At 36.6% G+C, this 23,447-nt stretch overlaps 1 protein-coding gene across 2 annotated transcripts in view; it reads right to left on the bottom strand.

The window, feature by feature from the left end:
- The window catches only part of Tbc1d8b (TBC1 domain family member 8B), a 109,566-nt gene that overhangs the window by 75,607 nt on the left and 10,512 nt on the right, over positions 1 to 23,447 (bottom strand). For both annotated transcript variants that reach the window (XM_060375697.1, XM_060375698.1), the window contains exons 2-7: positions 14,066 to 14,176; positions 10,401 to 10,519; positions 8,893 to 9,118; positions 7,462 to 7,702; positions 3,334 to 3,541; positions 2,330 to 2,494 (exon numbers count right to left, since the gene is read on the bottom strand). In XM_060375697.1, coding sequence (XP_060231680.1) covers positions 2,330 to 2,494; positions 3,334 to 3,541; positions 7,462 to 7,702; positions 8,893 to 9,118; positions 10,401 to 10,519; positions 14,066 to 14,176 — 1,070 coding nt within the window. The remainder of the gene's footprint in view (positions 1 to 2,329; positions 2,495 to 3,333; positions 3,542 to 7,461; positions 7,703 to 8,892; positions 9,119 to 10,400; positions 10,520 to 14,065; positions 14,177 to 23,447) is intronic.

Genomic DNA, 23,447 nt, shown 5'->3' with positions numbered 1-23,447 from the left:
ATGGATGCAGAAATTGTGGTACATCTATACAATGGAGTATTACTCAGCAATGAAAAATAAGGAAATCATGAAATTTGCAGGTAAATGGTGGGACCTGGAAAGGATCATCCTGAGTGAGTTGTCCCAGAAGCAAAAAGACACACATGGTATATACTCACTCATATAGACATACAACATAGGACAAACCCACTAAAACCTGTGCATCTAAAGAAACAAAGCAAAAGAGAGGACCCTAACTAAAATGCTCAATCCCCATCCTGAAAGGCAAAGATGATGGACATCAGAAGAAGAAGAAAACAGGAAACAACCTAGGAACCTGCTACAGTGGGCCTCTGAAAGCCAGAAGAAGAAAAGAGGAAATAACCTAGGAACCTGCCACAGAGGGCCTCTGAAAGCCTCTGCCCTTCAGACTATCAAAGCAGATGCTGAGCCTGATGGGCAACTGTTGGGCAGAGTGAATGGAATTTTAGGTAAGAACTGGGAAATAGTAAGAGCTGGAGAGGACAGGGTCTCCACAAGGAGAGCAACAGAACAAGAAAATTTGAACACAGGGAACTTCCCAGAAACTCATACTCCAACCAAGGACTATTCATGGAGATAACCCAGAACCCCTGCACAGATGTAGCCCAGGGCAGTTCAGAGTCCAATTGGGTTACATAGTAATGTGAAGAGGGACTGCCTCTGACATAATCTGATTGGCCTGCTCTTTGATCACCTCCCCCTTGGGGGGAGCAGCCTTACCAGGCCACAGAAGATGACAATGCAGCCACTTCTGATGAGAACTGATAGTCTAAGATTAAAAAGAAGGAGAGAAGGACCTTCCGTATCAGTGGACTTGGGGAGGGGCATGCATGCAGAAAGGAGAGGAAGGGTGGGGTCGGGAGGGGAGGAGGGAGGGGCCTATGGGGGATACAAAATGAATAAAGTGTAATTAATAATAGTAATAATAAATAAAAAAACATTAAAAAATAAAAATAATAAAATTCTAAATGCGGAGGATAATAAATGACATATTGTTACTTCTAGGTGGAAAAAAAAAAGAAAATTCTAAAAACTATATGTGCAAGCAAGATAAATTCTCCATAGCCTACATAAAGCTTCGGCATCTGGAACAGAGAGGACACACATACGATACTGTAGTTTTTTGGCGAAAAGGCTTAGTCCACCAACACTGCATTATAATTGAATTATCATATCATTTTCAGTCCTCACAAAGTGGTCGAAAACCAATGTTGATTATTTACCTTTGAATCTTTAATTAAGATATAAATGGTTATGCTTGGTACATTTTATAAATATTTAAAAACACACAGCTCTTGGATTCAGAATTGAAAATTCGTTTGAATTCAGTCTGTCTACATTTTCTTGAGAGACATATTAAAAATAACAGTTGGGCTCCTAACCACTCTTTGTTCAGAGTATTTATTATCTCTAATATTTTTATCATTTAAAACTTAGAGCAAAATCATTCTGTGTATTTAAAATTATATTTATTATTGTTCGTGTGTGTATACATGTATGTGTGTATAGAAATCATAGGACAACTTTGTAGACTTAGGTTTTAGGAATCAAATTTAGGTTGCCATGTTTGTATGGCCAGTATGGCAAGTGTCTTTACTGCTAAGTCGTCTCATTGTCCCCCTCCCCTAATATTTTGCTAGTAAACACCTATGCCACTCTTTTGCTTGGGGCCAAATTATGTTAATAAAGCTGAACAATTAGGTATTAAAAATTGTAATCTGATTTACGGTGCTACCTCTGTACTAATAAGAGGGAATGTTTTTATCTTTTTCAGTTTATCTGATGAATATGGGTGTTTTTCCTGTACATTATATATGTGCACCATATGCATTTAATAACCTCAGAGGTCAGAAGAGGGTGGTAGATCCCCTGGAACTGGAGTTATCCATGGTTGTGAACTACCCAATATAGGTGCTGGGAAATGAATCAAGGGCAGCCAGTACTCTTAACCACTGAGCCATCTCTCCAGCCCCAATTAAAGAGAACACTTAAGGTCTTGTTAATTTCTCAAATACAGATTGAGTTAAAAGGCAAGTTATACGAACATACAAGGTATGCTTATTGAAAAACAGCAAAGACAGTAGAAAGATCAGATTATAGTATTTCTTAAAGAATTAGCTCCTAAGCACTTTAAACTCGTTGAGTTTTACTTCTGAGATAGTATAGAGAATATAATCTTTTTAGATTTAGAATTATAACAGGAAATATAGGTATGAATAAGAAAATTATTATGGATTCCTTTTGAAAGAACAGACTATTCTAAACACAAAGCTTTTCTTCAAAATTATGTGACTGCTATAGAGATTACCTCTGTACTAACAACGTCCTGAGTTGAAGCTGCCCGGCATTTGAGCCTGAGTTTTGACACCAGTTGCTCAAAGTCTTTAACCTCATTGAAACGAAAAGCTGTTTTTCCTTTGATGCTAATCATGACAGATCTGTTGGAGTCATCAGTTTTATCTACAGCTAAGACCTGGAGAGTAAAAAGATAATTAAGTGAATCACATTTTCTCCTAGTGCTGACACATTCAGATATGTGTTTGGCTGACTCTGTTATGGCTGAAAGTTTTGCTCTGTGGTGTGACTTACTAAGAGAGGGATTTACAAATGGGAATTATGTAATGATTGTACAAAACTCCTCAATTCAAGTTACTTTACCTTTCAAGGATAAAGCTGAATTAACATGGCCTTTAAAATTACAATATAAACAAAACATTCAGTGATGAATACTACATTTTGACTGAAATGAAAGTTACCAATTCTATTCTTTTTGATCAAATACATCAAATATTATAGTCTAAAATTTGGTAACCATATCTTTGGGATCAGAATGATCAAACTTATTTTGTGTTACCCTAAACCATTGGTTCTCAATATGTGGGTCCTAGCCCCTTTAGTGGAGCAAACAACTCTATCACAGGGGTTGCATATCAGATATACTGTTTATCATATATTTATGTGAGAATTCATAACAGCAGCAGAATTAGTCATGAAATAGCGACAAAAAATTTTATGATTCAGGGTCACCACAACATGAGTAACAGTATTAAAGGGTCACAGCATTAGGAAGGTTCAGAACCACTGCCCTAAAACTTTACCTGCTTCTTAAAATTTTCCACTTTCACTTTTTGCAAAGCTTTACCAAAAGGAATTTAAAAATATGTCACAAGCTAGTATTTTTAACTTGAAGAGTAATTTTGTACCTAAATTATTAAATTGCTAAAAGTATACATGTATTGAGCCTTTCACTAATTCACAGAATTACAGGATGTTCAATAAATTAAAAACTTATATGTACCAAATTTATATTACCTCTCGTAATGGGATGATTACACTACATAAATTACCATCCTGGCTAGCAAAGCAGATGTAATTTTCTGAAATGCACATTTTTCCGTGAGTACTGAAGTGGCTGAATGGTACCCATAAGAAACATTCATGCACTTCTTTCAAAGTCTCTTCTTTGGGTAGCCTAAAAAAGGCTTTGAATTGCTCGCTGTGGGCTCGATATTCCAACCCTCTGTAGAAAAGAAAAAGACAGGAGAGAGGGGCTCAAATGATGAATTCTAAAGTATAAACATACCTATATTGATTAACCTATATAAACTATAAAGCATAAAAATTAAACATGAAGTGGTAGGTTCTTCAATGAATTCTTAAAGGGAAAAATAACATGAATTCTCAGTAACTTCATTTATTCATTTTCCCAATCTAATTTTATTCACAGACTAAGATACACAAAATTTAGAGATAATATAGGTCTCAAAATGATGTGTTGGGGTGATTTTATGATAAATTAATAATATGTTCCTATGGCTAAAACAACCTTGGGATACAGTAATTCACACATTTGGTTATTAGAAAATTGAGCAATAATACAAATAAAACAAAATTAAATAATGGAAATTGGGGCATTGAAGTTTAAAGAGGAAGAACATATTATAAAACAGAGTATCAAGATTCAGTTAGGCAAACATGATTGTTTAAAAACATCCAAAATCGGAGCAGGACAAAACAACAGTGCTTGCACCATTCTGGGCACAGGACAGGAGCTGATAAACAGAGATGAATCTTGTTAACTGGAAAATATATCAATACAAAGCTGTTGCTCTAAACAGCATGATTTTTCTAGGGGCACTAAAAACCTTGTGCTAAGCAGCAATGCCATCTGGGGTAGTAAGAAAATTATGCAAGTTCTAACTCAGAGCCAACAAAATTGAAACTAAATCCACCCTTCCTGCATCTACTGTTTGAAAATGTAGTACTTCTTTGTGTCCGACAAAATAATCTGTATATATATATATATATATAGGAAATCTTGTAAATTTTTACTCTACTTACATTGTAATTTGCTGGGCTATTCCATTATTATATAAATGGATGACTAATCACAGTCCATTTTGGGGGATAGAAAAAATTCTGTGACATTATTATAAAAGAAAAATAAGTATGTTGTGTTAAGCCCTTTTTTTGCAAGCTTTTTTAAATTTCTGGAATAAAACATATGAACGGATATACACTAGATGCTTGCAATTGTGCTTCCAGATTGTTTACATTATAGAGCACATGTTGGTAAAGCAAACAGAAGCAATAAAAATGCTCCACTTAAAAAATGTGATCTCAAACTGTAATTAATAAAAAATAAATAAATAAACAAAAAATGTGACCTGAAGACTTTCTTAGTAATTCTTAACTTGCTAGAAAAAGCAATCTAGACATATGTGACACTTAGTATGCTGAATCAAAGTTATATAAAGATAAAATTTACTATACCTCATTTAAATAAAGACAGTAATATATACACTCATTGATACATGATCTCTTAGATCATATTTTGAGGAAAATGAATTTACTGTTAATTTTTAAAATTTTGGATTTTTTTCCTTTATTTTATTTTTCCTTTATTTTATTTTATTTTTCCTTTTCTGTATATGAGTGTTTTGTTTGCATGTGGTCAGTGCACCCTGTGCACACATTACCTAAAGAGGCCAGAAGAGGGTACTGGAACCACTGTGACTCATGTTACAGATGGCTGTGAGCCACCATGTGATGTTGGGAATTGAACCGAGGTATTCTATAAAAATAGCCAGTGCTCTGAACCATTGAGCCATCTCTCAATGCCCCAAGTTTTATTTTTAATTAAAATATTATATCAACACTCCCTCCAACCTCAACCCTTTCCATCCCCATCACCCTCTCTCGAATTCACCTCTTTTTCTTTAATTATTATGTATTTATTTGTATGGATGTATGGATAAATACATAAATACAACTTGCTGAGTCTGATTAGTATTACTTCTATGCATACAGTTTTAGGGTTGGCTACTTGCTACTAGTAACGCATTATGGGCTCTTCCCTGAGGAAGACTAATTCTCTTTCTCAGCAGTCATTAAGTACTTGTAATTCTTCCCCGAGGAGTGGGGTTCTGTATGGGAAAATAAAATTAGTTTTAAAAGAATGTTTCAGGTCCAGATGAAAGGGGAGGAGGTCCTCCCCAATCCGTGGACTTGGAAAGGGGCAGGAAGGAGATGAGGGAGGGACGGTGGGATCGGGAGGGAATAAGGGAGCAGGATACAGAGTTAATAAAATGTAAATAATAATAATAATAATAATAAAATAATAATAAAAAAAGAAAAAAGAACGTTTCAAGTGGTCAATCAAGGAAAAAATTACAGTAGCAAATGTTTATTAGCAATAATGTAATAAGAAGTGAAATTTTAAATTCTTTTTATTTATGTGAATGTGAGCATACTCATGTCAGTTTAGGTGGACCATTTGTGTGCAGATGTTTGAAGAGGTCAGGGCATGGAACTAGACCCAGGTCAGCCCTTGGAACTAGAGTTACAAGTGGCTATGAATCACCTGATATGGATGCTAGGAACTGAACCCAGATCTTCTGTAAGAGCAGTAAATGCTCTCAATCACCAAGTCATCTCTCCAGCATTAAATAATTTTCCAAATTGATATATTTATATATTTTTATTTTATGAATGTTTTGCCTGCATGTATGACTGCTCACCACGTGTGTACCTGGTTACTGTGGGGGTCAGAGAAAGAATCAAATTCCTTGGAATGGGAGTATTTGTGGCTGCTAGCCACTGTATAGATGCTAGCAAGTCCTCTGAAAGAGCAGCTAGTGCTCTTAACTTCTGAACCATCTCTGAGCCTTAAATATGAATAAAATAGTTCATTTATAAATCATGTACAGACCTAACTTTAGTAATAAAGTATAAAAATTTGTCTCAATCTAATTTCTAGAAAAGCAGATGTACAAAGTAATCTTAATGCATTTTAGGAATAATTTAGGAGCCATGTGAGAAATGACTACCCAATTAGGGCTCAGCATCACTTATCCTAGTCTATCCACAGGACTCTGCATTAGGTTTCTCTTAAAATTTCCCAGTCTATATCCTCATCTTCCTTGCCAAAAGCAGCTTTCACTAGCTATTTCTGGATCCTTTCCTTTCTTCCTCTCTTTTGGCAAGTTCCTTTCAGCCAACTGTTTAAGTGTTTAGCAGAATGTAAGGCTCTGTTCAGTTTCAGCAAACTGAATTTAATTGTAAACAATGATCAGTCTGATATTTTTTTTTTCCTTCTCGAAGACAAGGTCTCCTTGTGTAGTCCAGGCTGGACTAGAACTAATTAAGGATCCTCCTGCCTCAGCCTTCCAAGTGCTGGAATTATATATACATGTCCCCATTCCAACCTCATCAGATACTTCTGATGTAGGTACTAATCTTTTCTTAGTGACTGACGAGAGAGGGTCCAGCCCATTATAGGTGGTGCCATATTTGGGCAGATGGTCCTGGGTACTATAAGAAAGCAGGCTGAGTAAGCCACAGGGAACCAGCCAGTAAGCAGCACTCCTCTATGGCTTCTGCATCACCTCCTGCCTTCAGGTTCCTACCGTGTTTGACTTCCTGCCTGACTTCCTTCAGCGATGACCATGGTGTTTCATTTCAGCAACAGAAATCCTAACTAAAACATACTCTTATACACACATTATTTAAGTTAAAAAATAATTTCCAAACCTAATTTTTGTTATCTCTCAGAAGTAAATTTCATGGAGGAGCAAGAGTTCTGAAATATATTCAAATAAACTTAGAAATATATACATCAATTATCAATCCCAGAGAAAAACTGTCATATAACACAGGATAGCTAACTCTTAATGTTAATCAATGTTATACCATTCTTATAGCCAAGTAATACTTTAAAAGATAAATACTGAGGCCAGTGAAATGGCTCGGAGGGTAGAGGTGCTTCCTTCCAAGCCTTAGGACCCAAGTTTAATTCCCAGAATCCACATGGTTGGAAAACAAGAACTGACATTTGCAAGCTATCCTCTGACCTCTGTACCAGTGCCTTGGCATGCATGACTCCCCATACTCCCAAAAGATAATAAGTAAAAATAGAAGTAAATATTAATATTTAAATACCTTTTAGTAATTTGTAGAGGATCGTCAAGTACTGGGTCATTATCAAATGTTTCCTTATCAAAAAGCCTCTTTATAGCATAGTTTGCCAGTTGTTCCATAAGCAGGTATGTTTCATTAATGTGCAAAAACATTGAAAAATAGTGATTCTCTCCTTGGGAACATACATGAATACTCTCTGTTAGTATAACAGTTGAAGTCTTTTCAAGTTTTGAGATTGCATCCCAGGAGATAATGAGTTTAACTGCAAATAAGAGTTGTAAGTAACTGCAATTAAATTCTCAGTATTGATTTATGTTCATAATTCAGTTGTTTTTATCATGACCACTGACAAAATGCTACAGTACTTTAGAGGTCAAAGAATGGTCAAATATATATATACACATATACATATAAAATAGTATATGTGTATATATACACATATATACATATAAAATAGTCAGTGATTCTAAAAACATATATGTTCTTGGATTTTTTTGTTTTGTTTTCAATGGTTCTGCGATTGAACCCAAGGCTTGATACATGCCAGACATCGGCTCTACTACTGAGTTATCTATCCAATACTTGGAATAGATAACATTTTAAAGAAATATGAAAAGGTTTCAATATTTTTAAATCCATTTCTTCCTTCCTCCCTCCCTTCCTCCTTCCTTCCTTTCTTCTTTTTTTCTCCTTTCTTTCTTTCTTTTTTTTTTTTTTTTAAGACAGGGTTTCTCTGTGTAGCCTTGGCTGTCCTGGACTCACTTTGTAGACCAGGCTAGCTTCAAACTCACAGAGATCCTCCTGCCTCTGCCTCCCTGAGTGTTGGGATTAAAAGCATGTGCTACTGTGCCTGGATCTGTTTCTTTATATATAATTCTCTAACCATATAACCATTTATTTAAAAGCTATACATATGCTGTAAGTAGTACAATTTGATTCTTTATGGCTACAAAATGAGATGAAGTACAATGGCTAATAGTTTTATGCTGTATGTTTAAAGCAGGAATTAAAACACCCATTAAATCCCGCATAGTGGGGCATGCCTGCAATCCTAGCACTCGGGCAGGTAGAGGCAGACAGATCCCTGTAAGTTCAAGGCCAGTCTGGTCTACAAAATGAGTCCAGGACAGCCAAGGCTACACAGAGAAACCCTGTCTTGAAAAAAAAAATCAACAACAACACCCACAAAGAAAACAAACTACAAATTCAAGCAAGTGGGTAGCTTCTAACAAAGTAACAGTACTTATATACCAGAAGCTTAGCATTTAAAAATTGTTCCCTGTGTTGCATAAAGAGCCTTAAAAGGATTCTTTCTGTGGTTGAAATCTCTTTGATGTGTGTATAATTTAATTACTTTTAATATCAATCCCATTACTGTATATACAACCTAATGCCAGTGAGTTGAAAGAACAGAAGGAAAATTGAAAGTCATGATAAGCAATAAACACTTACTTTCTGATCCTAGCAAGAAAGAATAGAAGCTCAGAAAGTTGGTACTTAGATAGAGCCAACCCTGACAAGGAACCCGTCCTTTCCAATAACTGCAGGAATAATATGTTACTAGTTTTTCCTGCTCTGGTAAACCAAAAGATTTTTCAAATTTCAAAAGGGCTTCTCGAAATTTCTCAGGATCATCTTCTTTAGCAAAAGAATGTTTTCCCTCTTCAGCAATTAGTCCCTAGAAGAGATAAAATATCTTCTGAAAAATTATCACCTATCAACAAAAATATTTTTCATATTTAAACTTTAGTTGATCCAACAGACCTATATGGATGCATGGGTTGTGTGTGTGTGTGTGTGTGTATATATATATATATATATATATGTGTGTGTGTGTGTGTGTGTGTGTGTGTGTGTGTGTGTGTGTGTGTATACATACTTCTCTTAGGATAGAGATGAGCATTGTCTTTAGTTTTATACTAGTGTTTTTCTCTTTGTAAGAAGCTTCACAAAAGTAGGCATCACATATCTTCTGAATAAACAAAAGCTTTGTTCAAAATCCAATATAAGTAATAGTGAAATGAAAATACCAACAGGAATACTCACAAGAGCACCAAAACAGAACCACTGTACAATTTTCTGAGGTACTTATCCTGGCATTCATACATGTGCTTCTAAAAGTCCTGAAAAGTGCTAATAAACAGATGACCTTCCATGTTACCTATAATCTTTACAGAAGAGGGCTGAAGATTTAGTACTCCTTTTACAGCATACATTCATATCCCATATTCTTTTTTGAAGTCATGCATCTTTTTACTTGGAGGGATTAGAACTCATACCAACTGGCTAAGCAATGAGGAAACTGAAGTAAAATTATTTTTATAATTTCTTATTGTTTAGAAATACATATAAAATACTGGGTTCCATTACTTCCATACATACACATCACTGTAGTTTGCTCATAATTCACCTCCACAACCCTCTCTTGTCCCCCCCATCTCCACTCCGACAGACCCCTTCCTACTCTCAATTTCAATGTCATATATATGTATAAAATATAAAATTTAATACACATATATTTAAATTTGTGCATGAGAAACATGCAATATTTGTCTTACCTTTTCTTTCTATAATATAGATATTAACATATATTTAAATCTGTATATGAGAGAAATATTTTTTTCATCTTGTTCCCATTTCTCTTTCTGTTTCTATTAGTTTCCTTCCTTCTCTCAAGCAGTGCTGTTCTTCACTTTGTATTGTACAGGCGTGCATGCATGCATGCCTCTGTGTGTGTGTGTGTGTGTGTGTGTGTGTGTGTGTGTGTGTGTGTGATTTAAATTCTGGATATGAAAGAAACATGGGCTACCTGAATTTGCATCTAGTTTATTTTGCTCAACAAAGTTATCTTCCATTCTATACATCTTCTGAAAATGACATTATTTCTTCTTTATGGGAGAATAAAACTCTGCTGTAACTATATACCACATCTTCTTAATGTACTGATCCATTCCACTTACTCTTATTTTGCCTTGTACAAAGTTAGTAATATCTTCATTTGAATCAAACACAGATAAAGTCTTCATGATATTTTGTTCCAACCAGTCCCAATGTTTTGTTATTTCTTCTCTGTTGGCCCCTGATTAATGATATAGAAAAGATAAAAAAAAACCTCCTTAATAAACCTCTTCATTCATAAATTTAGTTTTAAAAAATAAGACTATTTTATAATCTTTAGAAATAATGGCTATAAAAAAATAAAGAGATTACATTTATTCTCTATTCAATTTGAATATATGAACTTGAACAGTAGAGCTATATTTACTATAAAGAGAAAAATGCAATATTTAACAAAATGAGAGAAAAAGTGATTATAGCTCATAAGAAAATATAAAAAAATATGAAAATAAGATAACAATAATCAATGTCTAGAGAGTAATCATTATCTTAAAAAAGCATGTAGAGCATACACACACACACACACACACACACACACACACTCAGACACCATTTTACCCGTTGGTCCTCTAATACAACTTCCATCATTGTGTCTAAATTCTTCATGGCTGAAAATAGGAAGCACATGACAGACCTTCACACTGCTGTACAAATGTGAACTTTTTACTATGGTCACTAAACATACAAAACCAGTCCATTTGTTAAAAAAAAAAAAAACAACTAGCAAACTTATACAAATTTCATGATAGAAGTCAGAAACCTTATGGCAACAGTAAACCAGAAGATCAAATGAATCAGTGTTAGCTGTCTTTATGACGGTCACACTGAATATTATTATGTCTAGGTTTGCTTTCACTTGTGAAAAGTTTCATTATACAACCACACTCCTCCCATTACCAAATATTGTTGAAAATCGTCCTAGAAATATTGATTGTACCAACCTAATGAAAAAGAAATAATCTTGACTACACAGAATATTCCTATGATGTATAGAGATGACTGCAGTAAACTTTATTGACACTGCAAAATTGTTTTCTTTAATCCAGTTAGACTTTTATTCATGTTATAAGATTTTATATGTACATATATAATCTTCATTTGCAAGAATAGTCACCTTTAACTTTTTTAAAAATAGAAAGGATATTTTTTAAAATTATTTTATTTTATTTTTATTAATTACAGTTTAACAGCTGTAGCCCCCTCCCCATCCCTTCCCAATCCTACTCTGTCTCCCTGTTCTTCTCCTATGCCCCTCCCCCAGTCCAAAGATAGGGGAGGTCCTCCTCCCCTTCCATCTGACCCTAGCTTATCAGGTTATCTTCAGGACTGGCTGCATTGTCTCTGTGGACTGTTAAGGCTGTTCCCTCCTCAGGGGGAGGTGATCAAAGAGCCAGCCACTGAGTTCATGTCAGAGACAGTCCCTGTTCTCTTACTAGGGAACCCACTTGGACACTGAACTGCCATGAGCTACATCTGTGTAGAGGTCTAGGTTATCTCCATGAATGGTCCTTGGTTGGAGTATCAGTCTCAGAAATGACCCCTGGGCCCAAATTTTTTGGCTCTGTTGCTCTCCTTATGGGGCTCCTATTCCCTTCAGGTCTTTCTAATTCCCCCTTTCTAGATAAGATTCCCTGCACTCTGCAAAAAGTTTGGCTATGAATTTCAGCATATGTTTTGATACCCTGCAGGGTAGAGTACAAGGGCATTTTTTTATTCAAAATAATTTTGGCCAATGAGCTGAGATTACAAAATTCTCTTAATCTTATCTGCATTTACTTTTGATGGAATCTAATGTAAAAAAGAGCCAGGAGAACAGAATCAGCAGCATGACTAAAGGAAATTTAGATGAGAATTTCTATCTACGTATCTATCTATTTTTTTCATTAATTTATTTACTCACTTCACAGCCTGATCACAGACCCCTCCCTCCTATCCTCCGAGTTCCACCGTTTTAATCCTTCCCTCCATTCCTCCCTCCCCTTCTCCTTAGAAAAGGGGAAGCTCCCAAGGGGTACCAACCTGCCTTAGCACATCTAGTTACAGCAGAACTAACTGCATACTCTCCAACTGGAACCTGACAAGGTAGCCCAGCTAGGGCAAAGGGATCCAGAGGCAGGCAACAGAGTCAGAGAAAGGCCCTACTCCCATTTTGTTAGGGGACCCACATAATGAGCAATAGTCACATCTGCTACATATGTGTAGGGGGACTAGGTCTGGCCCATGCATGCTCTTTGGTTGGTGGTTCAGTCTCTGTGAGACCCCATGGGCCCAGGTTATTTGACTCTGTAGATCTTCCTGTAGTGTCCTTGACTTCTCTGAGTCCTTCAATCCTTCCTCCTATTCTTCCACAAGGTTCCCATTTCTTTTAGACACATACATCCTAATAATGTAATTGCATGCTCGATGTTCACAAGTATGAAGTGTCTACAGATTTACGTGCATTTTTAATTAAATTTTTGTTTTTTATATTAATTACAGCTGATTCACTTTGTATCCCAGCTGTAGCCCCCTCCCTCATTCCCTCCCAATCCCACCCTCCCTCCCTCATCTCCTCCCTGCTCCTTTCCAAGTCCACTGATAGGGGAGATCCTCCTCCCCTTCCATCTGACCCTAGCTAATCAGGTCTCATCAGGACTGGCTGCAATGTCCTCCTCTATGGCCCAGCAAGGCTATTCCTCCCCGGGGTGTGTGTGTGGGGGGAGAAGTCAAAGCATTTTTTTTTCAAACACACACACACACACACACACACACTTTAGAATAGAGGTGGAAAGAAAAGAAGAAATCAACCATTCAATATTAAAAAGGCCATAAATAAAACATTCTAGTTTTGTTCAATGTTATGACGGAATTATTAAAAAGGTGTCAAACTGTCATTGTGAGTTTTCTAAAAAGATGATTCTGATCTGTATTATTAGGAAGATTCACTGCAATCTCTTCCTCACACTACCTGCCTGAAATATACACTGTGGAAATTCTGGACAATCTGGGCATGAATGATTATGTAGCACTACCTGTAAATCATTCCTTTATATTTCAAGGTTACAATGCCTTTTGTAAAACAGCATGTATATGAATAAAAAATTCAAATGTTCAGGCTTCTACTTTTTAAGGGAACAACCTTTAAGCATAGGCATAAACTCCAGTCTCTCCTCATCTCAATTATTAGAAGAAAATATCAAGAGCACTGATATTTAATGGAGAAAGTCCAATCTTCCCAGCAGTTTGGTAAATAATTACTAAATTGATAAAAGGAGTCAGGTAGCAAGAACACTGACCAAAGGATGCTCAGAATCTGCATTACTGGACCACATACTTCAGATCTCTCATATCAGTAGTTTTAATCTCCTAATAACCTATAATCACTCTTAAACATAGCTCTTGCTCTTTTCTCAAAGAATAATTGCGTTTAACTTGCTTCCAAATCTCAAAACAAATGGAAAGTAAAAGTAAACTTGTATATTCAGTTTTATTACATACAAAGCACTTGTAACAATGCTTAGTATACAGTGACATCCAATATTAATTGATTTTGTTTTTATATAAGATATCCTATACATTTAAACATAATTAAAATCCTAATTAATAAGAATGTTTTAGTAAAAATCATTTTCATTTCAGTAATTATTAATTCTTCAATTTGGAATTTAAAGTTCAATTGGTTCTAATATAATTATCTTAGCTCTTGATTCTATTTGAATTGTAAGGCTTTTTAAACAGTCATACTTACCACATGCAATTGACAAATAAACTTGAGAATCTGGTGTCTGGTGTAGGATGCGAAATGGAGCCACTTTAGCAGTGGAGTCTAAGACAGAATCAAGAGTCCCAACCAGAAGCCCTGTTGGAATATAAAAATTGTTAAAACAAGGATTCACAAGAACTCAAATATGTATTCATTCATAGGACAAATTAATGAACTTACCTTATAAATTCTACTCCAGAGTCTTCATTGAGATTTTTTTTTAAATAAATATATTTATAGAGGACAGGGAGACAGTTCATTCAGGGACTTGAGTTCAATCCCTAGAACCTAGATTAAAAATGCCAGTCATGATGGCACACACTTTGTAATTCCAGCACAGGAGAGGTGGAAGTAAGCTGGGTCCCTTGGGATTACTGATTAGCCAGCCTAGTCTACATGGTGAACTCCAGACCAATGGGAGACTGTGATTCAAAGGGGAAAAGGGGGAGATGTCACCTAAGGAACAACATCCAAGGGTGTCCTCGGGACTCCAAGTCCATACATACATATACACACAGTCATACCGACCCAGACATAACACAAATAAAAAATACATATTTAGAATAAAAAGACCAACATTTATCACTGTAAGCAGCATTTGGGAAAACAATCATTTACTCAATATATGGGAGGTTCAATTGCCCAAATCTTTAATTTGCAAGACTAAAAAAGTTCTGTAATAAGGTTGTGTATTTCTTAGACAAGGAGGTAGAATTTAGTACCAGGGGCTATGCGAGACTCAATTCTGGCTTTGTCATGCACTCCAATTTGAGCATGTTAATTAGTTTTCATTTCTATATCCTCATTTGTAAAATAGGAGGACAAAACAGAATTGATTGCAAAGGGTATTGTAAAGATAAACTAGCCTGAAACTAGAAACAACTAGGGATATCCCTCAGATGAAGAATGGATAAAGAAAATGTGGTACCTTTACACAATGGAATACTACTCAGATATAAAAAAAAAAGAACAACAAAGATATCATGTAATTTGTAGGCAAATAAATAGAAATAGAAAAGATCATCATGACTGAGGTCACCCAGACCCAGAAAGATACACAGAGTATGAACCCATTTATAAGTAGGTATTAGCCATAAAGTACAGGATTTTTTTTTTCTGTAAATCCTGTGCTTTTTCTCTGTGCTGTAAATCCAGACACAGAGACGCCAAGAATGGCCCAAGGGAGGATGCTTTTCTTTAATCTCACTCAGAAGAGGAAATAAAATAGACACCTGAAGTAGATGGAAGGAAGGGTCTGAGTGGGAGAGGGGGTAGGGAGAGTAATGTAGGTGGGAATACAGTTTGGAGAGAGCAGGCAGTGGGGAAGCAGGAGAGAGAATGGAAATAGGAGTCTATGCAGAAGACCCTAGCTGAGACTCCTAGCAGCAGGGAGCCTAAAGTGGATACCTCCTATAGCCAGGTGAGACTTCCAGTGGAAGAAGGGGGACACCAACCCACCCATCAATCCTTTGAAATAAAATTGTTTAAAAAGAAAGAAAATAAAATAAAGTGAGATAAAGTTTTGCCTATTGACATGTGTCAAATTAGTATAGCACCATGTAGTGGGTTTAAATTAAGCCTCTTTAAAAATCGTAGTGGCAAGCTTTCCTAGTCCATATGGCAGGTAGTTCATCCCTTACAAGAAAATGAAGCAGGGTTTAAAAAAAAAAAAAGGGCTTCTACAATGGCAGCATGTAGACTATAAAGGAAAGAACTAATTTGAAACAGTCAAAAGTTAGGGTACGTGCAGGGGAATGCAGTTGATGGCAGAGTGTTTGCCAGCATGTATGAGACCCTGGAACTTGATCTTCAGCACTACAAAAGAAACATAAAAGTAAGGCTTTTGTATAGGAAGACCTAATGATTGTTTGCATTTCCTCAGTGTGTCTCATTATGTCCCCCTTTTCATTTCTGATTTTGCTGATTTAGATAGTTTCTCTCAGCCTTTTAGTTAGTTTGGCTAAGAGTTTGTCTATCGGGGCTGATGCTCTTTGGGTGGATGACACCTAAATGAACATCAGTACAAAGTCCCAATTTATTTCTAATATCAGAGATCAGACCTCTACTCTTGCCTGATGCGTCTAAAACAAAAAGGGGAACTGTAGAGAGCTGCTTAATGCCGCGCCTTAAAGATGGAGCTGGTTTCCGCCGCCTTCCACCTTCCCGATGGTGAGTGCTCTCTGTCACAAACAACTCCACATTTGGCTAAGGCTGAGGATCTGGCTTGCTTCCATGTATGTGGACCTATCTGCATTGCCCACGTGGCACGCTGGGGTTGGCTACCCAGAGGCTATTTAAGCTGTGGGTTGGCTTTCCCCAGGGTCAGATGATTGTTCAAGGTTCCTGAATAAACTGCATTGAAAAAAAAAAAGAGTTTGTCTATCTTACTGATTCTTCTCAGAGAACCAGTTCTTGGTCTCATTGATTCTTTGAATTGTTTACTTTGTTTCTAATTCATTGAAATCAGCTCTTGAGTTTTTGATTATTTTCAATCGTCTACTCCTCAGGAGCCTACTACACAGGGCCCATGAAAGACTCTACACACCAGGGTATTAAAGCAGATGCTGAGACTCATAGCCAAACATTGGGCAGAGTGCAGGGAATCATATGAAAGAAGACGGAGTTAGTAAGACCTGGAGAGGACAGGAGTGCCATAAGGAGAGCAACAGAACCAAAAAATCTGGGCACAGGGGTCTTTTCTGAGACTGATACTCCAACCAAAGACTATGCATGGATATTCCCTAGAACCCCTGCACAGATGTAGCCCATGGCAGCTCAGTGTCCAAGCAGATGACCTAGTAATGGCAACAGGGACTGTCTCTGACATGAACTCAGTGGCTGGCTCTTTGATCATCCCCCCCTGAGAGGGGAGCAGCCATACCAGGCCACAGAGGAAGACAATGCAGCCACTCCAGATGAGACCTGTTAGGCTAGGGTCAGATGGAAGGGGAGGAAAACCTCCAGGATCAGTGGACTGGGAGAGGGACATGGGAGGAGAAGAAGGAAGAAGGGTGGAATTGGGAGGGGACAAAGGAGGGGGCTAGAGCTGGGATACAAAATGAATAAATTGTAATTAATAAAAAATTAATTAATTAAAAAATAAATATAAAATAAAAAAGTAAGGCGTGAATTGAAGATTTTATTGAAGAATGAAGCAGTAGCAAATCTAGACAGGTACTATTTTAGAACAGGTACTGGCTAAGAGACATTTGGAATGAAAGAGAGAGGGGAAATGATTAGACATCTGCTGGGGGTTGGTCTGATGCTTGCATTTTGATGCTAATTACTGGCCCTTAAGATATGGTTACTGCCCTATCCTTGTTGTGTAAACCTGCTTAAGACATTACACCTGACTGGTTTATTAAAAGGCCTAAAACCTGGGCACTGCAGAATGGAGTAGGCATGGCTAAGGTACCTTGGCTTTGGGAACAGGAAATTCACAGGAAACAAGACACATGGACTGGAAGAGAGGAGGAAGGAGGACACCAGGATGTGTTAGCCTGGAGAAGAAACCACGTGGGCAAGGAGGAAGGACTCCAAGAATGGCATGAAAAGGCCCAGATGAAGAATACAAGCAAGTATTTTTAAGATTATGGATGGAAGGTAGCCCATATAAGGATGGTTAAGGCAGACGCCATTGGATGGGGGCTGGGAATAGGATGGTGAGACAGCATAGGCGAAATACCTGCCCAGCTCAAGGTGAATAAGGCAATTATAAAATTTAACAGGTGTCTTATAAATTGTGATAGCAGGTTAAATAATATGGCCCTGATAATCATAGGGCAAATAATAAATAACATTATTTAGCCCAACACCCATTTTATTTACAACATACTTCAGCTAGTGAGAAGGGAAATATCAGAGAATTTCAGTACACAAAGAAAGATAATTAAGCATCAATGTAGTAGCTCTAATAAATTGAGCGTTTGATCAAGTAAAAAGGAAAGAGGAGCTAAGCATATGCAGATAGTCTTCTAAGAGTAACATGAGTGCAATTACTCAGGAAATGAGGAAGGCAGGAGAGTGAAAATATTCCAAGGACAAAAGGGTAGTAGCAAAATATAATCAAAAGAAATTGACTTAAAAATCAATTTGTGCATACATATATAAATACATATAATAAATTGACAAAGTTGTCTAGATAAAGAAATTAAAACCCCTGAAGGTTTTGGAATCCCACCACTTAGGAATTCAAATCCAGCTTTAGTTACATACCAAGTTTGATGTCACCCTGGTCTATATGTCCTATCTCAAAGGGGGAAAAGTAGGTATTAATTTACAACAGGGCAGTTTGGCTGCTAGTTTACTTGACACTTGTCTTCCAAGAGTTTAATTTTAAACGAAGTCTGGGAAAAAGAAAAATTCATAGTTGCAAGAAAAGCTACTCATTTATTTATGAGATTTTTTAATAAAACTAAATTGATATTTCTTTTTTCATACACATTTAAAAAGGTTCTATTTAAATAACTGGCAAAAAAAATGGGTAAAGTTCAGCAGAAAGAACAGTGGTGGTATAGATATATCCAGGAAGTCAGAGAGGACAGGAGATGACACAAAATCATTTCCAAGTAACACAGCAATCCTCTGATAGATTTTGACACCAGGGACAAAATGGTCAAAATCACTGACAATAACGGTTATTATTATTATTTTGACAACAGAAATGTTGACAGTATGCATTAGATAATATAAAAGGAAATTGTTAAGCTTTCATAAGTGCATGAAATTAGGTTTTTAATATAAAACTATGCAACAAGTAATTTGGAAGCTAGCATGAGAATACATTTCTAGTCACTGGGGGAGACTCTCCCAGCTCATGAAGCTGTAATCATCATCAAGCCCCTGCAAGTCATGCAGGAATTAATAATATATGCCAATGTCTGGGTTATGAAAATACAACAGATGGAAGAGGAGGAGGACCTCTCCTATCAGTGGACTTGGAAAGGGGTAGGGAGGAGATGAGGGAGGGTAGGATTAGGAGGGAATGAGGAAGGGGGCTACAGCTGGGATACAAAGTAAATAAACTGTAACTAACATAAAAAATAAAAAAATTAATTAAAAAATCTTTTAAAATAAAAAAATGGAGTATTTTAAAAAATTTCAAAACTGCCAAGGTACAAGATTTTTTTAAAGGCAGTTATTTTTTTTTTTTTTATGAACAATAATTACTATACACAAGCCAGTCTTTTTGGCTGGATAAGGAACCTCAGACTTCAGAGATGAAAATTATCCTGACTAGCCATATAATCTTACCTCTAGCACATTTACTTCCTCTATAATATCCCTTGCCATTACTTCTCTAAGGCTGCCTATTTCTAAAATAAAGAAGGAATTATATTTCCATAGTCAGGGCCGGTTATTTGGGTTTATGATCAGTACACACAGCTCTGCACATAGAATGACTCCGCTCTTTGTTTAATGCTATTGTCAGTATCCTAAAATCCTTGTGATTTGAAAGGATTTGTTTTCATTTTACAGTTAGTTACATCAACTTTACAGCCTATCCTGGATATAGTGGTTAAAAGTGTCACTCAAACCTGACTACTAAACCAGATATGGTGGCTCCTTTCTATAATACCAAGAGTTTGAAGAAGCCAGGAAAGTCATGGGATCAAGGTCATCCTCAGCTACACAGCAAGTTCAAGACTGAGTTGGGTTATCTGAGACCTATCTCCCAACAAACCAAAACCAAACCACCCCAATACCAGATAAGGTCTGAACATACACAGACCATTATATTATGGACTCCATGATTTATTTTATTAATTTTTCAGTATCCAGGGCCTTGTGCATGCTAGGCAAGCTCTCCAACACTAAGCAACATCTACAGTTAACTCCCATTGATCTGTTCATTGTTTACTATTTCAGCACTGTAACTGAACTGCTGGCTTGTCTTCCCTTTGTATTTGTGGAAGAAGCACTGTACTCCTATAAAATATTTTAAAATAGAAAATGTACAAGAAAATACAATCCCTAGTGCTGTAAACATAACCGAGAATCCATTTCATCAAATATCTGTCCTACAAAGGGTTTCAACTTGAGCCTGTCTGAGCCTTTAATGTGACTGTGAATTCTGCATATCAGAAACTGGGCATCTCAGCAAGGCCTAGCACAGGTCTAAGGATACAGGCTGGCCCTGGGTGGTGGTAGTGGGTGATACCCAGGGCAGCACAATCACTTGGGAACCCAAACACATCTCTGTAATGTTTTCAGCCATGTTTCTCTGCATCTCTAGTAAACAGAAGGCTGCTCCTTCATTTCTCAACCTAAGGTCTAGTACAGGTGAGAAGAAAGGTTGTGTGCTAGTAAATGGCTAGTTGCTCAGTGCTGCTACTAGAAATTAATTTGCACAGCCCAATGGATGTGTGCTTTACCACCACTATTTTGCACAAAAATTTAAGTCTTCATCTACAAAGCCAAAAAAATATACATGACTCTTACATGAAAGCTTATACAAAGCTAAAACAAAACTAACATAGAATACAAAGCTCTATTTTTTCTAACTCTTTTTTTAAATTTTCTATTAATTACACTTTATTCACTTTGTATCTCCCCATAAGCCCCTCCCTCCTCCCCTCCCAATCTCACCCTCCCTCCCTCTTCTTCACGCATTCCCCTCCCCAAGTCCATTGATAGGGGAGGTCCTCTTCTCCTTCCTTCTGATCTTAGTCTATCAAAAATCTAACCTGTTGTTCTTTTAATGTAGCCTAAGATGGCTAGCTCTTTTGGAAACCAGATATTATTAAATTATGCTTGCGATAAGAAATGCATTGACCCTTTTTATAAGTGTAAGCACTGAGCTAGGTATTATTTGTACAGTAGAAAGGATTTTAAAATATACATATATATGTGTGTGTGTGAGCTAGGCACAATGGTACAAGCTTTTTTTCATTTTATCTACCTCTATCTATCTATCTATCTATCTGTCTATCTATCTATCTATCATCATCTATCTCAATTTATTCACTTTGTATCCTGGCTGTAGCCTCCTCCCTCATCTCCTCCCAATTCTACCCTCCCTCCCTCTTCTTCCCCTATGTCTATCTTGTTTATTTTCTCAAAGAACCAGCTCTTTGTTTCATTGAGTCTTTGATCTGTTCTATTTGTTTTCAGCTCTGAGTTTGATTATTTCCAGCCATCTACTATTTGGATGTGTTTGCTTCTTTTTTTTTCTAGTGATTTCATGTGTGCCATTAATTTCTTGTATGAGATGCCTCAAATTCCTTTATGAAGGCACTTAATAAATGAACTTTCCTCTTAGCACTGCTTTCATTGTGACCCATGAATTTGGATAAGATGTACCTTCATTTTCATTGAATTCTAGGAAGTCTTTTATTTCTTTATTTCCTCCCTGACCCAGTTGTCATTGAGTAGATAGTTGGTTCAGTTTCCATGTGTGTGTATGCTTTTTTTCTATTTCTGTTACCGTCAAGGCGTAGTTTTAGACCATGATGGTCTAATAGGATACAAGGGATTATTTCAGTCTTCTTGTATCTTTGTGCCCTACTATATGGTCAGTTGTGGAGAAGGTCCCATAAGATGCTAAGAAGCTATACTCCTTTGAGTTTGGGTGAAAAGTTCTGTAGACATCTATTAGGTCAATTTGATTTAAGACTTTTGTAAGTGTCATTATTTCTCTGTTTAGGTTCTGTCTTAATGATCTGTGCCTTGGTGAGAGTGGGATGTTGAAGTCTTCCACTATGAAGGTATTAGGATTGATGTTTGACTTAATCCTGAATAATGTTTCTTTGACAAATGCAGGAGCCCTTGTGTTTGGTGCATAGATGTTCAGAATTGTGATGTCCTACTGGTGGATTTTTCATTTCATGAGAATGAAGTGCCCTTCTCCATCTCTTCTGATTCATTTTGGTTGACTGTCTGTTTTATTAGATATTAGCATAACTACTCCAGCTAGCTTCTGGGGTCTGTTTGCTTGGAAAACCTTTCCCAGCACTTTATTCTGAGGTAGTGTCTATCTTTGTTGCAGAATTTTGTTTCTTGAATGCAGCAGAATGTTGGATCCTGTTTCCGCAACCATTCTGTTAGTCTAGGACTTTTTATTGGAGAATTGAGACCATTGATGTTAATAGATATTAGTGCCCAATGAATGTTAGTTCCGTTTATTGTGGAGTTGCTGGTGACTGTATGTTTGTGTGCTTGTTTTCTTTTGCTTTTTTGTTGTGATGGTGTCTTTATCCCGTGTTTTCTTGGGTGTAGTTGATATAGTTTGGTTGGAGTTTTCCTTCTAGTATCTTCTATAGGGTGGATTGATGCATATATATTGTTTAAATTTAGTTATGTCATGGAATATTTTGTTTTCTCCACCTATGCTGATTGATTATCTTGCTGGATATCGTAGTCAGGGCTGGAATATGTGATCTCTAAGCTTCTGCATGTTATCCACCTAGGCCCTTCTGGCTTTCACAGTTTCTGTTGAGAAGTCTGGTGTGATTCTGATAGGTCTACCTTTATATGTTACTTGGCCTTTTTCCCTTGCTGCTTTTGATAGCTTTTCTTTATTTTGCAGATTCAGTGTTTTGATTATTATTTGGGGGAAGGAGTTTCTTTCCTGGTCTAGTCTATTTGGTGTTCTGTAGGCCTCTTGTATGTTTAACAGCATCTCTTTCTTAAGCTTGAAAATTTTCTTCTATGATTTTCTTGAAAATATTTTCTGTTCCTTGGAGCCTGGAATCTTCTTTTTCATCTATTCCAGTTATTCTTAGGTTTCATCTTTTCATGGTGTCCTTGATTTTTTGATTTTTTGGATGTTTTGTGTCTGGAACTTTTACAATTTTATTTTTTCTTTGGGAGATATATCAACTTCTGCAATTGTATCTTTAGCACCTGAGATTCTCTCTTCCATCTCTTGTACTCTGTTCGTGATGCATAACTTTGTGGTGTGGTTCCTGATCTCTTCTCTAAGTTCTTCAAATCTAGGGCTTTCTGTGTGTTTTCTTTATTGATTCTAATTCTGTTTGCCTATCTTGCACCATTTCCTTCATCTGTTTGAATGTGGATTCCTACCTGTTCATGATGCCCTCTGTTTTTGTTGTTGTTGTTATTGTTAATTTCCTCTTTTTATGTCCCTCTATTTTTTTTTGTTCATTTCTTCTTTATGTTTCTTGAATAACTGCATAATTATAGATTTAAGGTCATTTTCCTGTGTTTCTGCTGCTATTGAAAACCCAATTTTTTTTTTTTTTTTTTGAGATTCTGGTGAAGCCATGATGTCCTGGGTTTTGTTGCCTGTATTATTAAGTAGGCCTCTAGCCATCTGGTTGTCTGTAGACTTGACTGAAGACTAGAGCCTGTACTGCATACTGGGGCAACCTGTCTTTGGAGTTTTGAGTACTCTACACTGGGTTCA

Source organism: Meriones unguiculatus, chromosome X (assembly GCF_030254825.1).
Source record: "Meriones unguiculatus strain TT.TT164.6M chromosome X, Bangor_MerUng_6.1, whole genome shotgun sequence".
Taxonomy (NCBI): domain Eukaryota; kingdom Metazoa; phylum Chordata; class Mammalia; order Rodentia; family Muridae; genus Meriones; species Meriones unguiculatus.
This window is presented reverse-complemented; position numbering and strand designations above follow the sequence as displayed.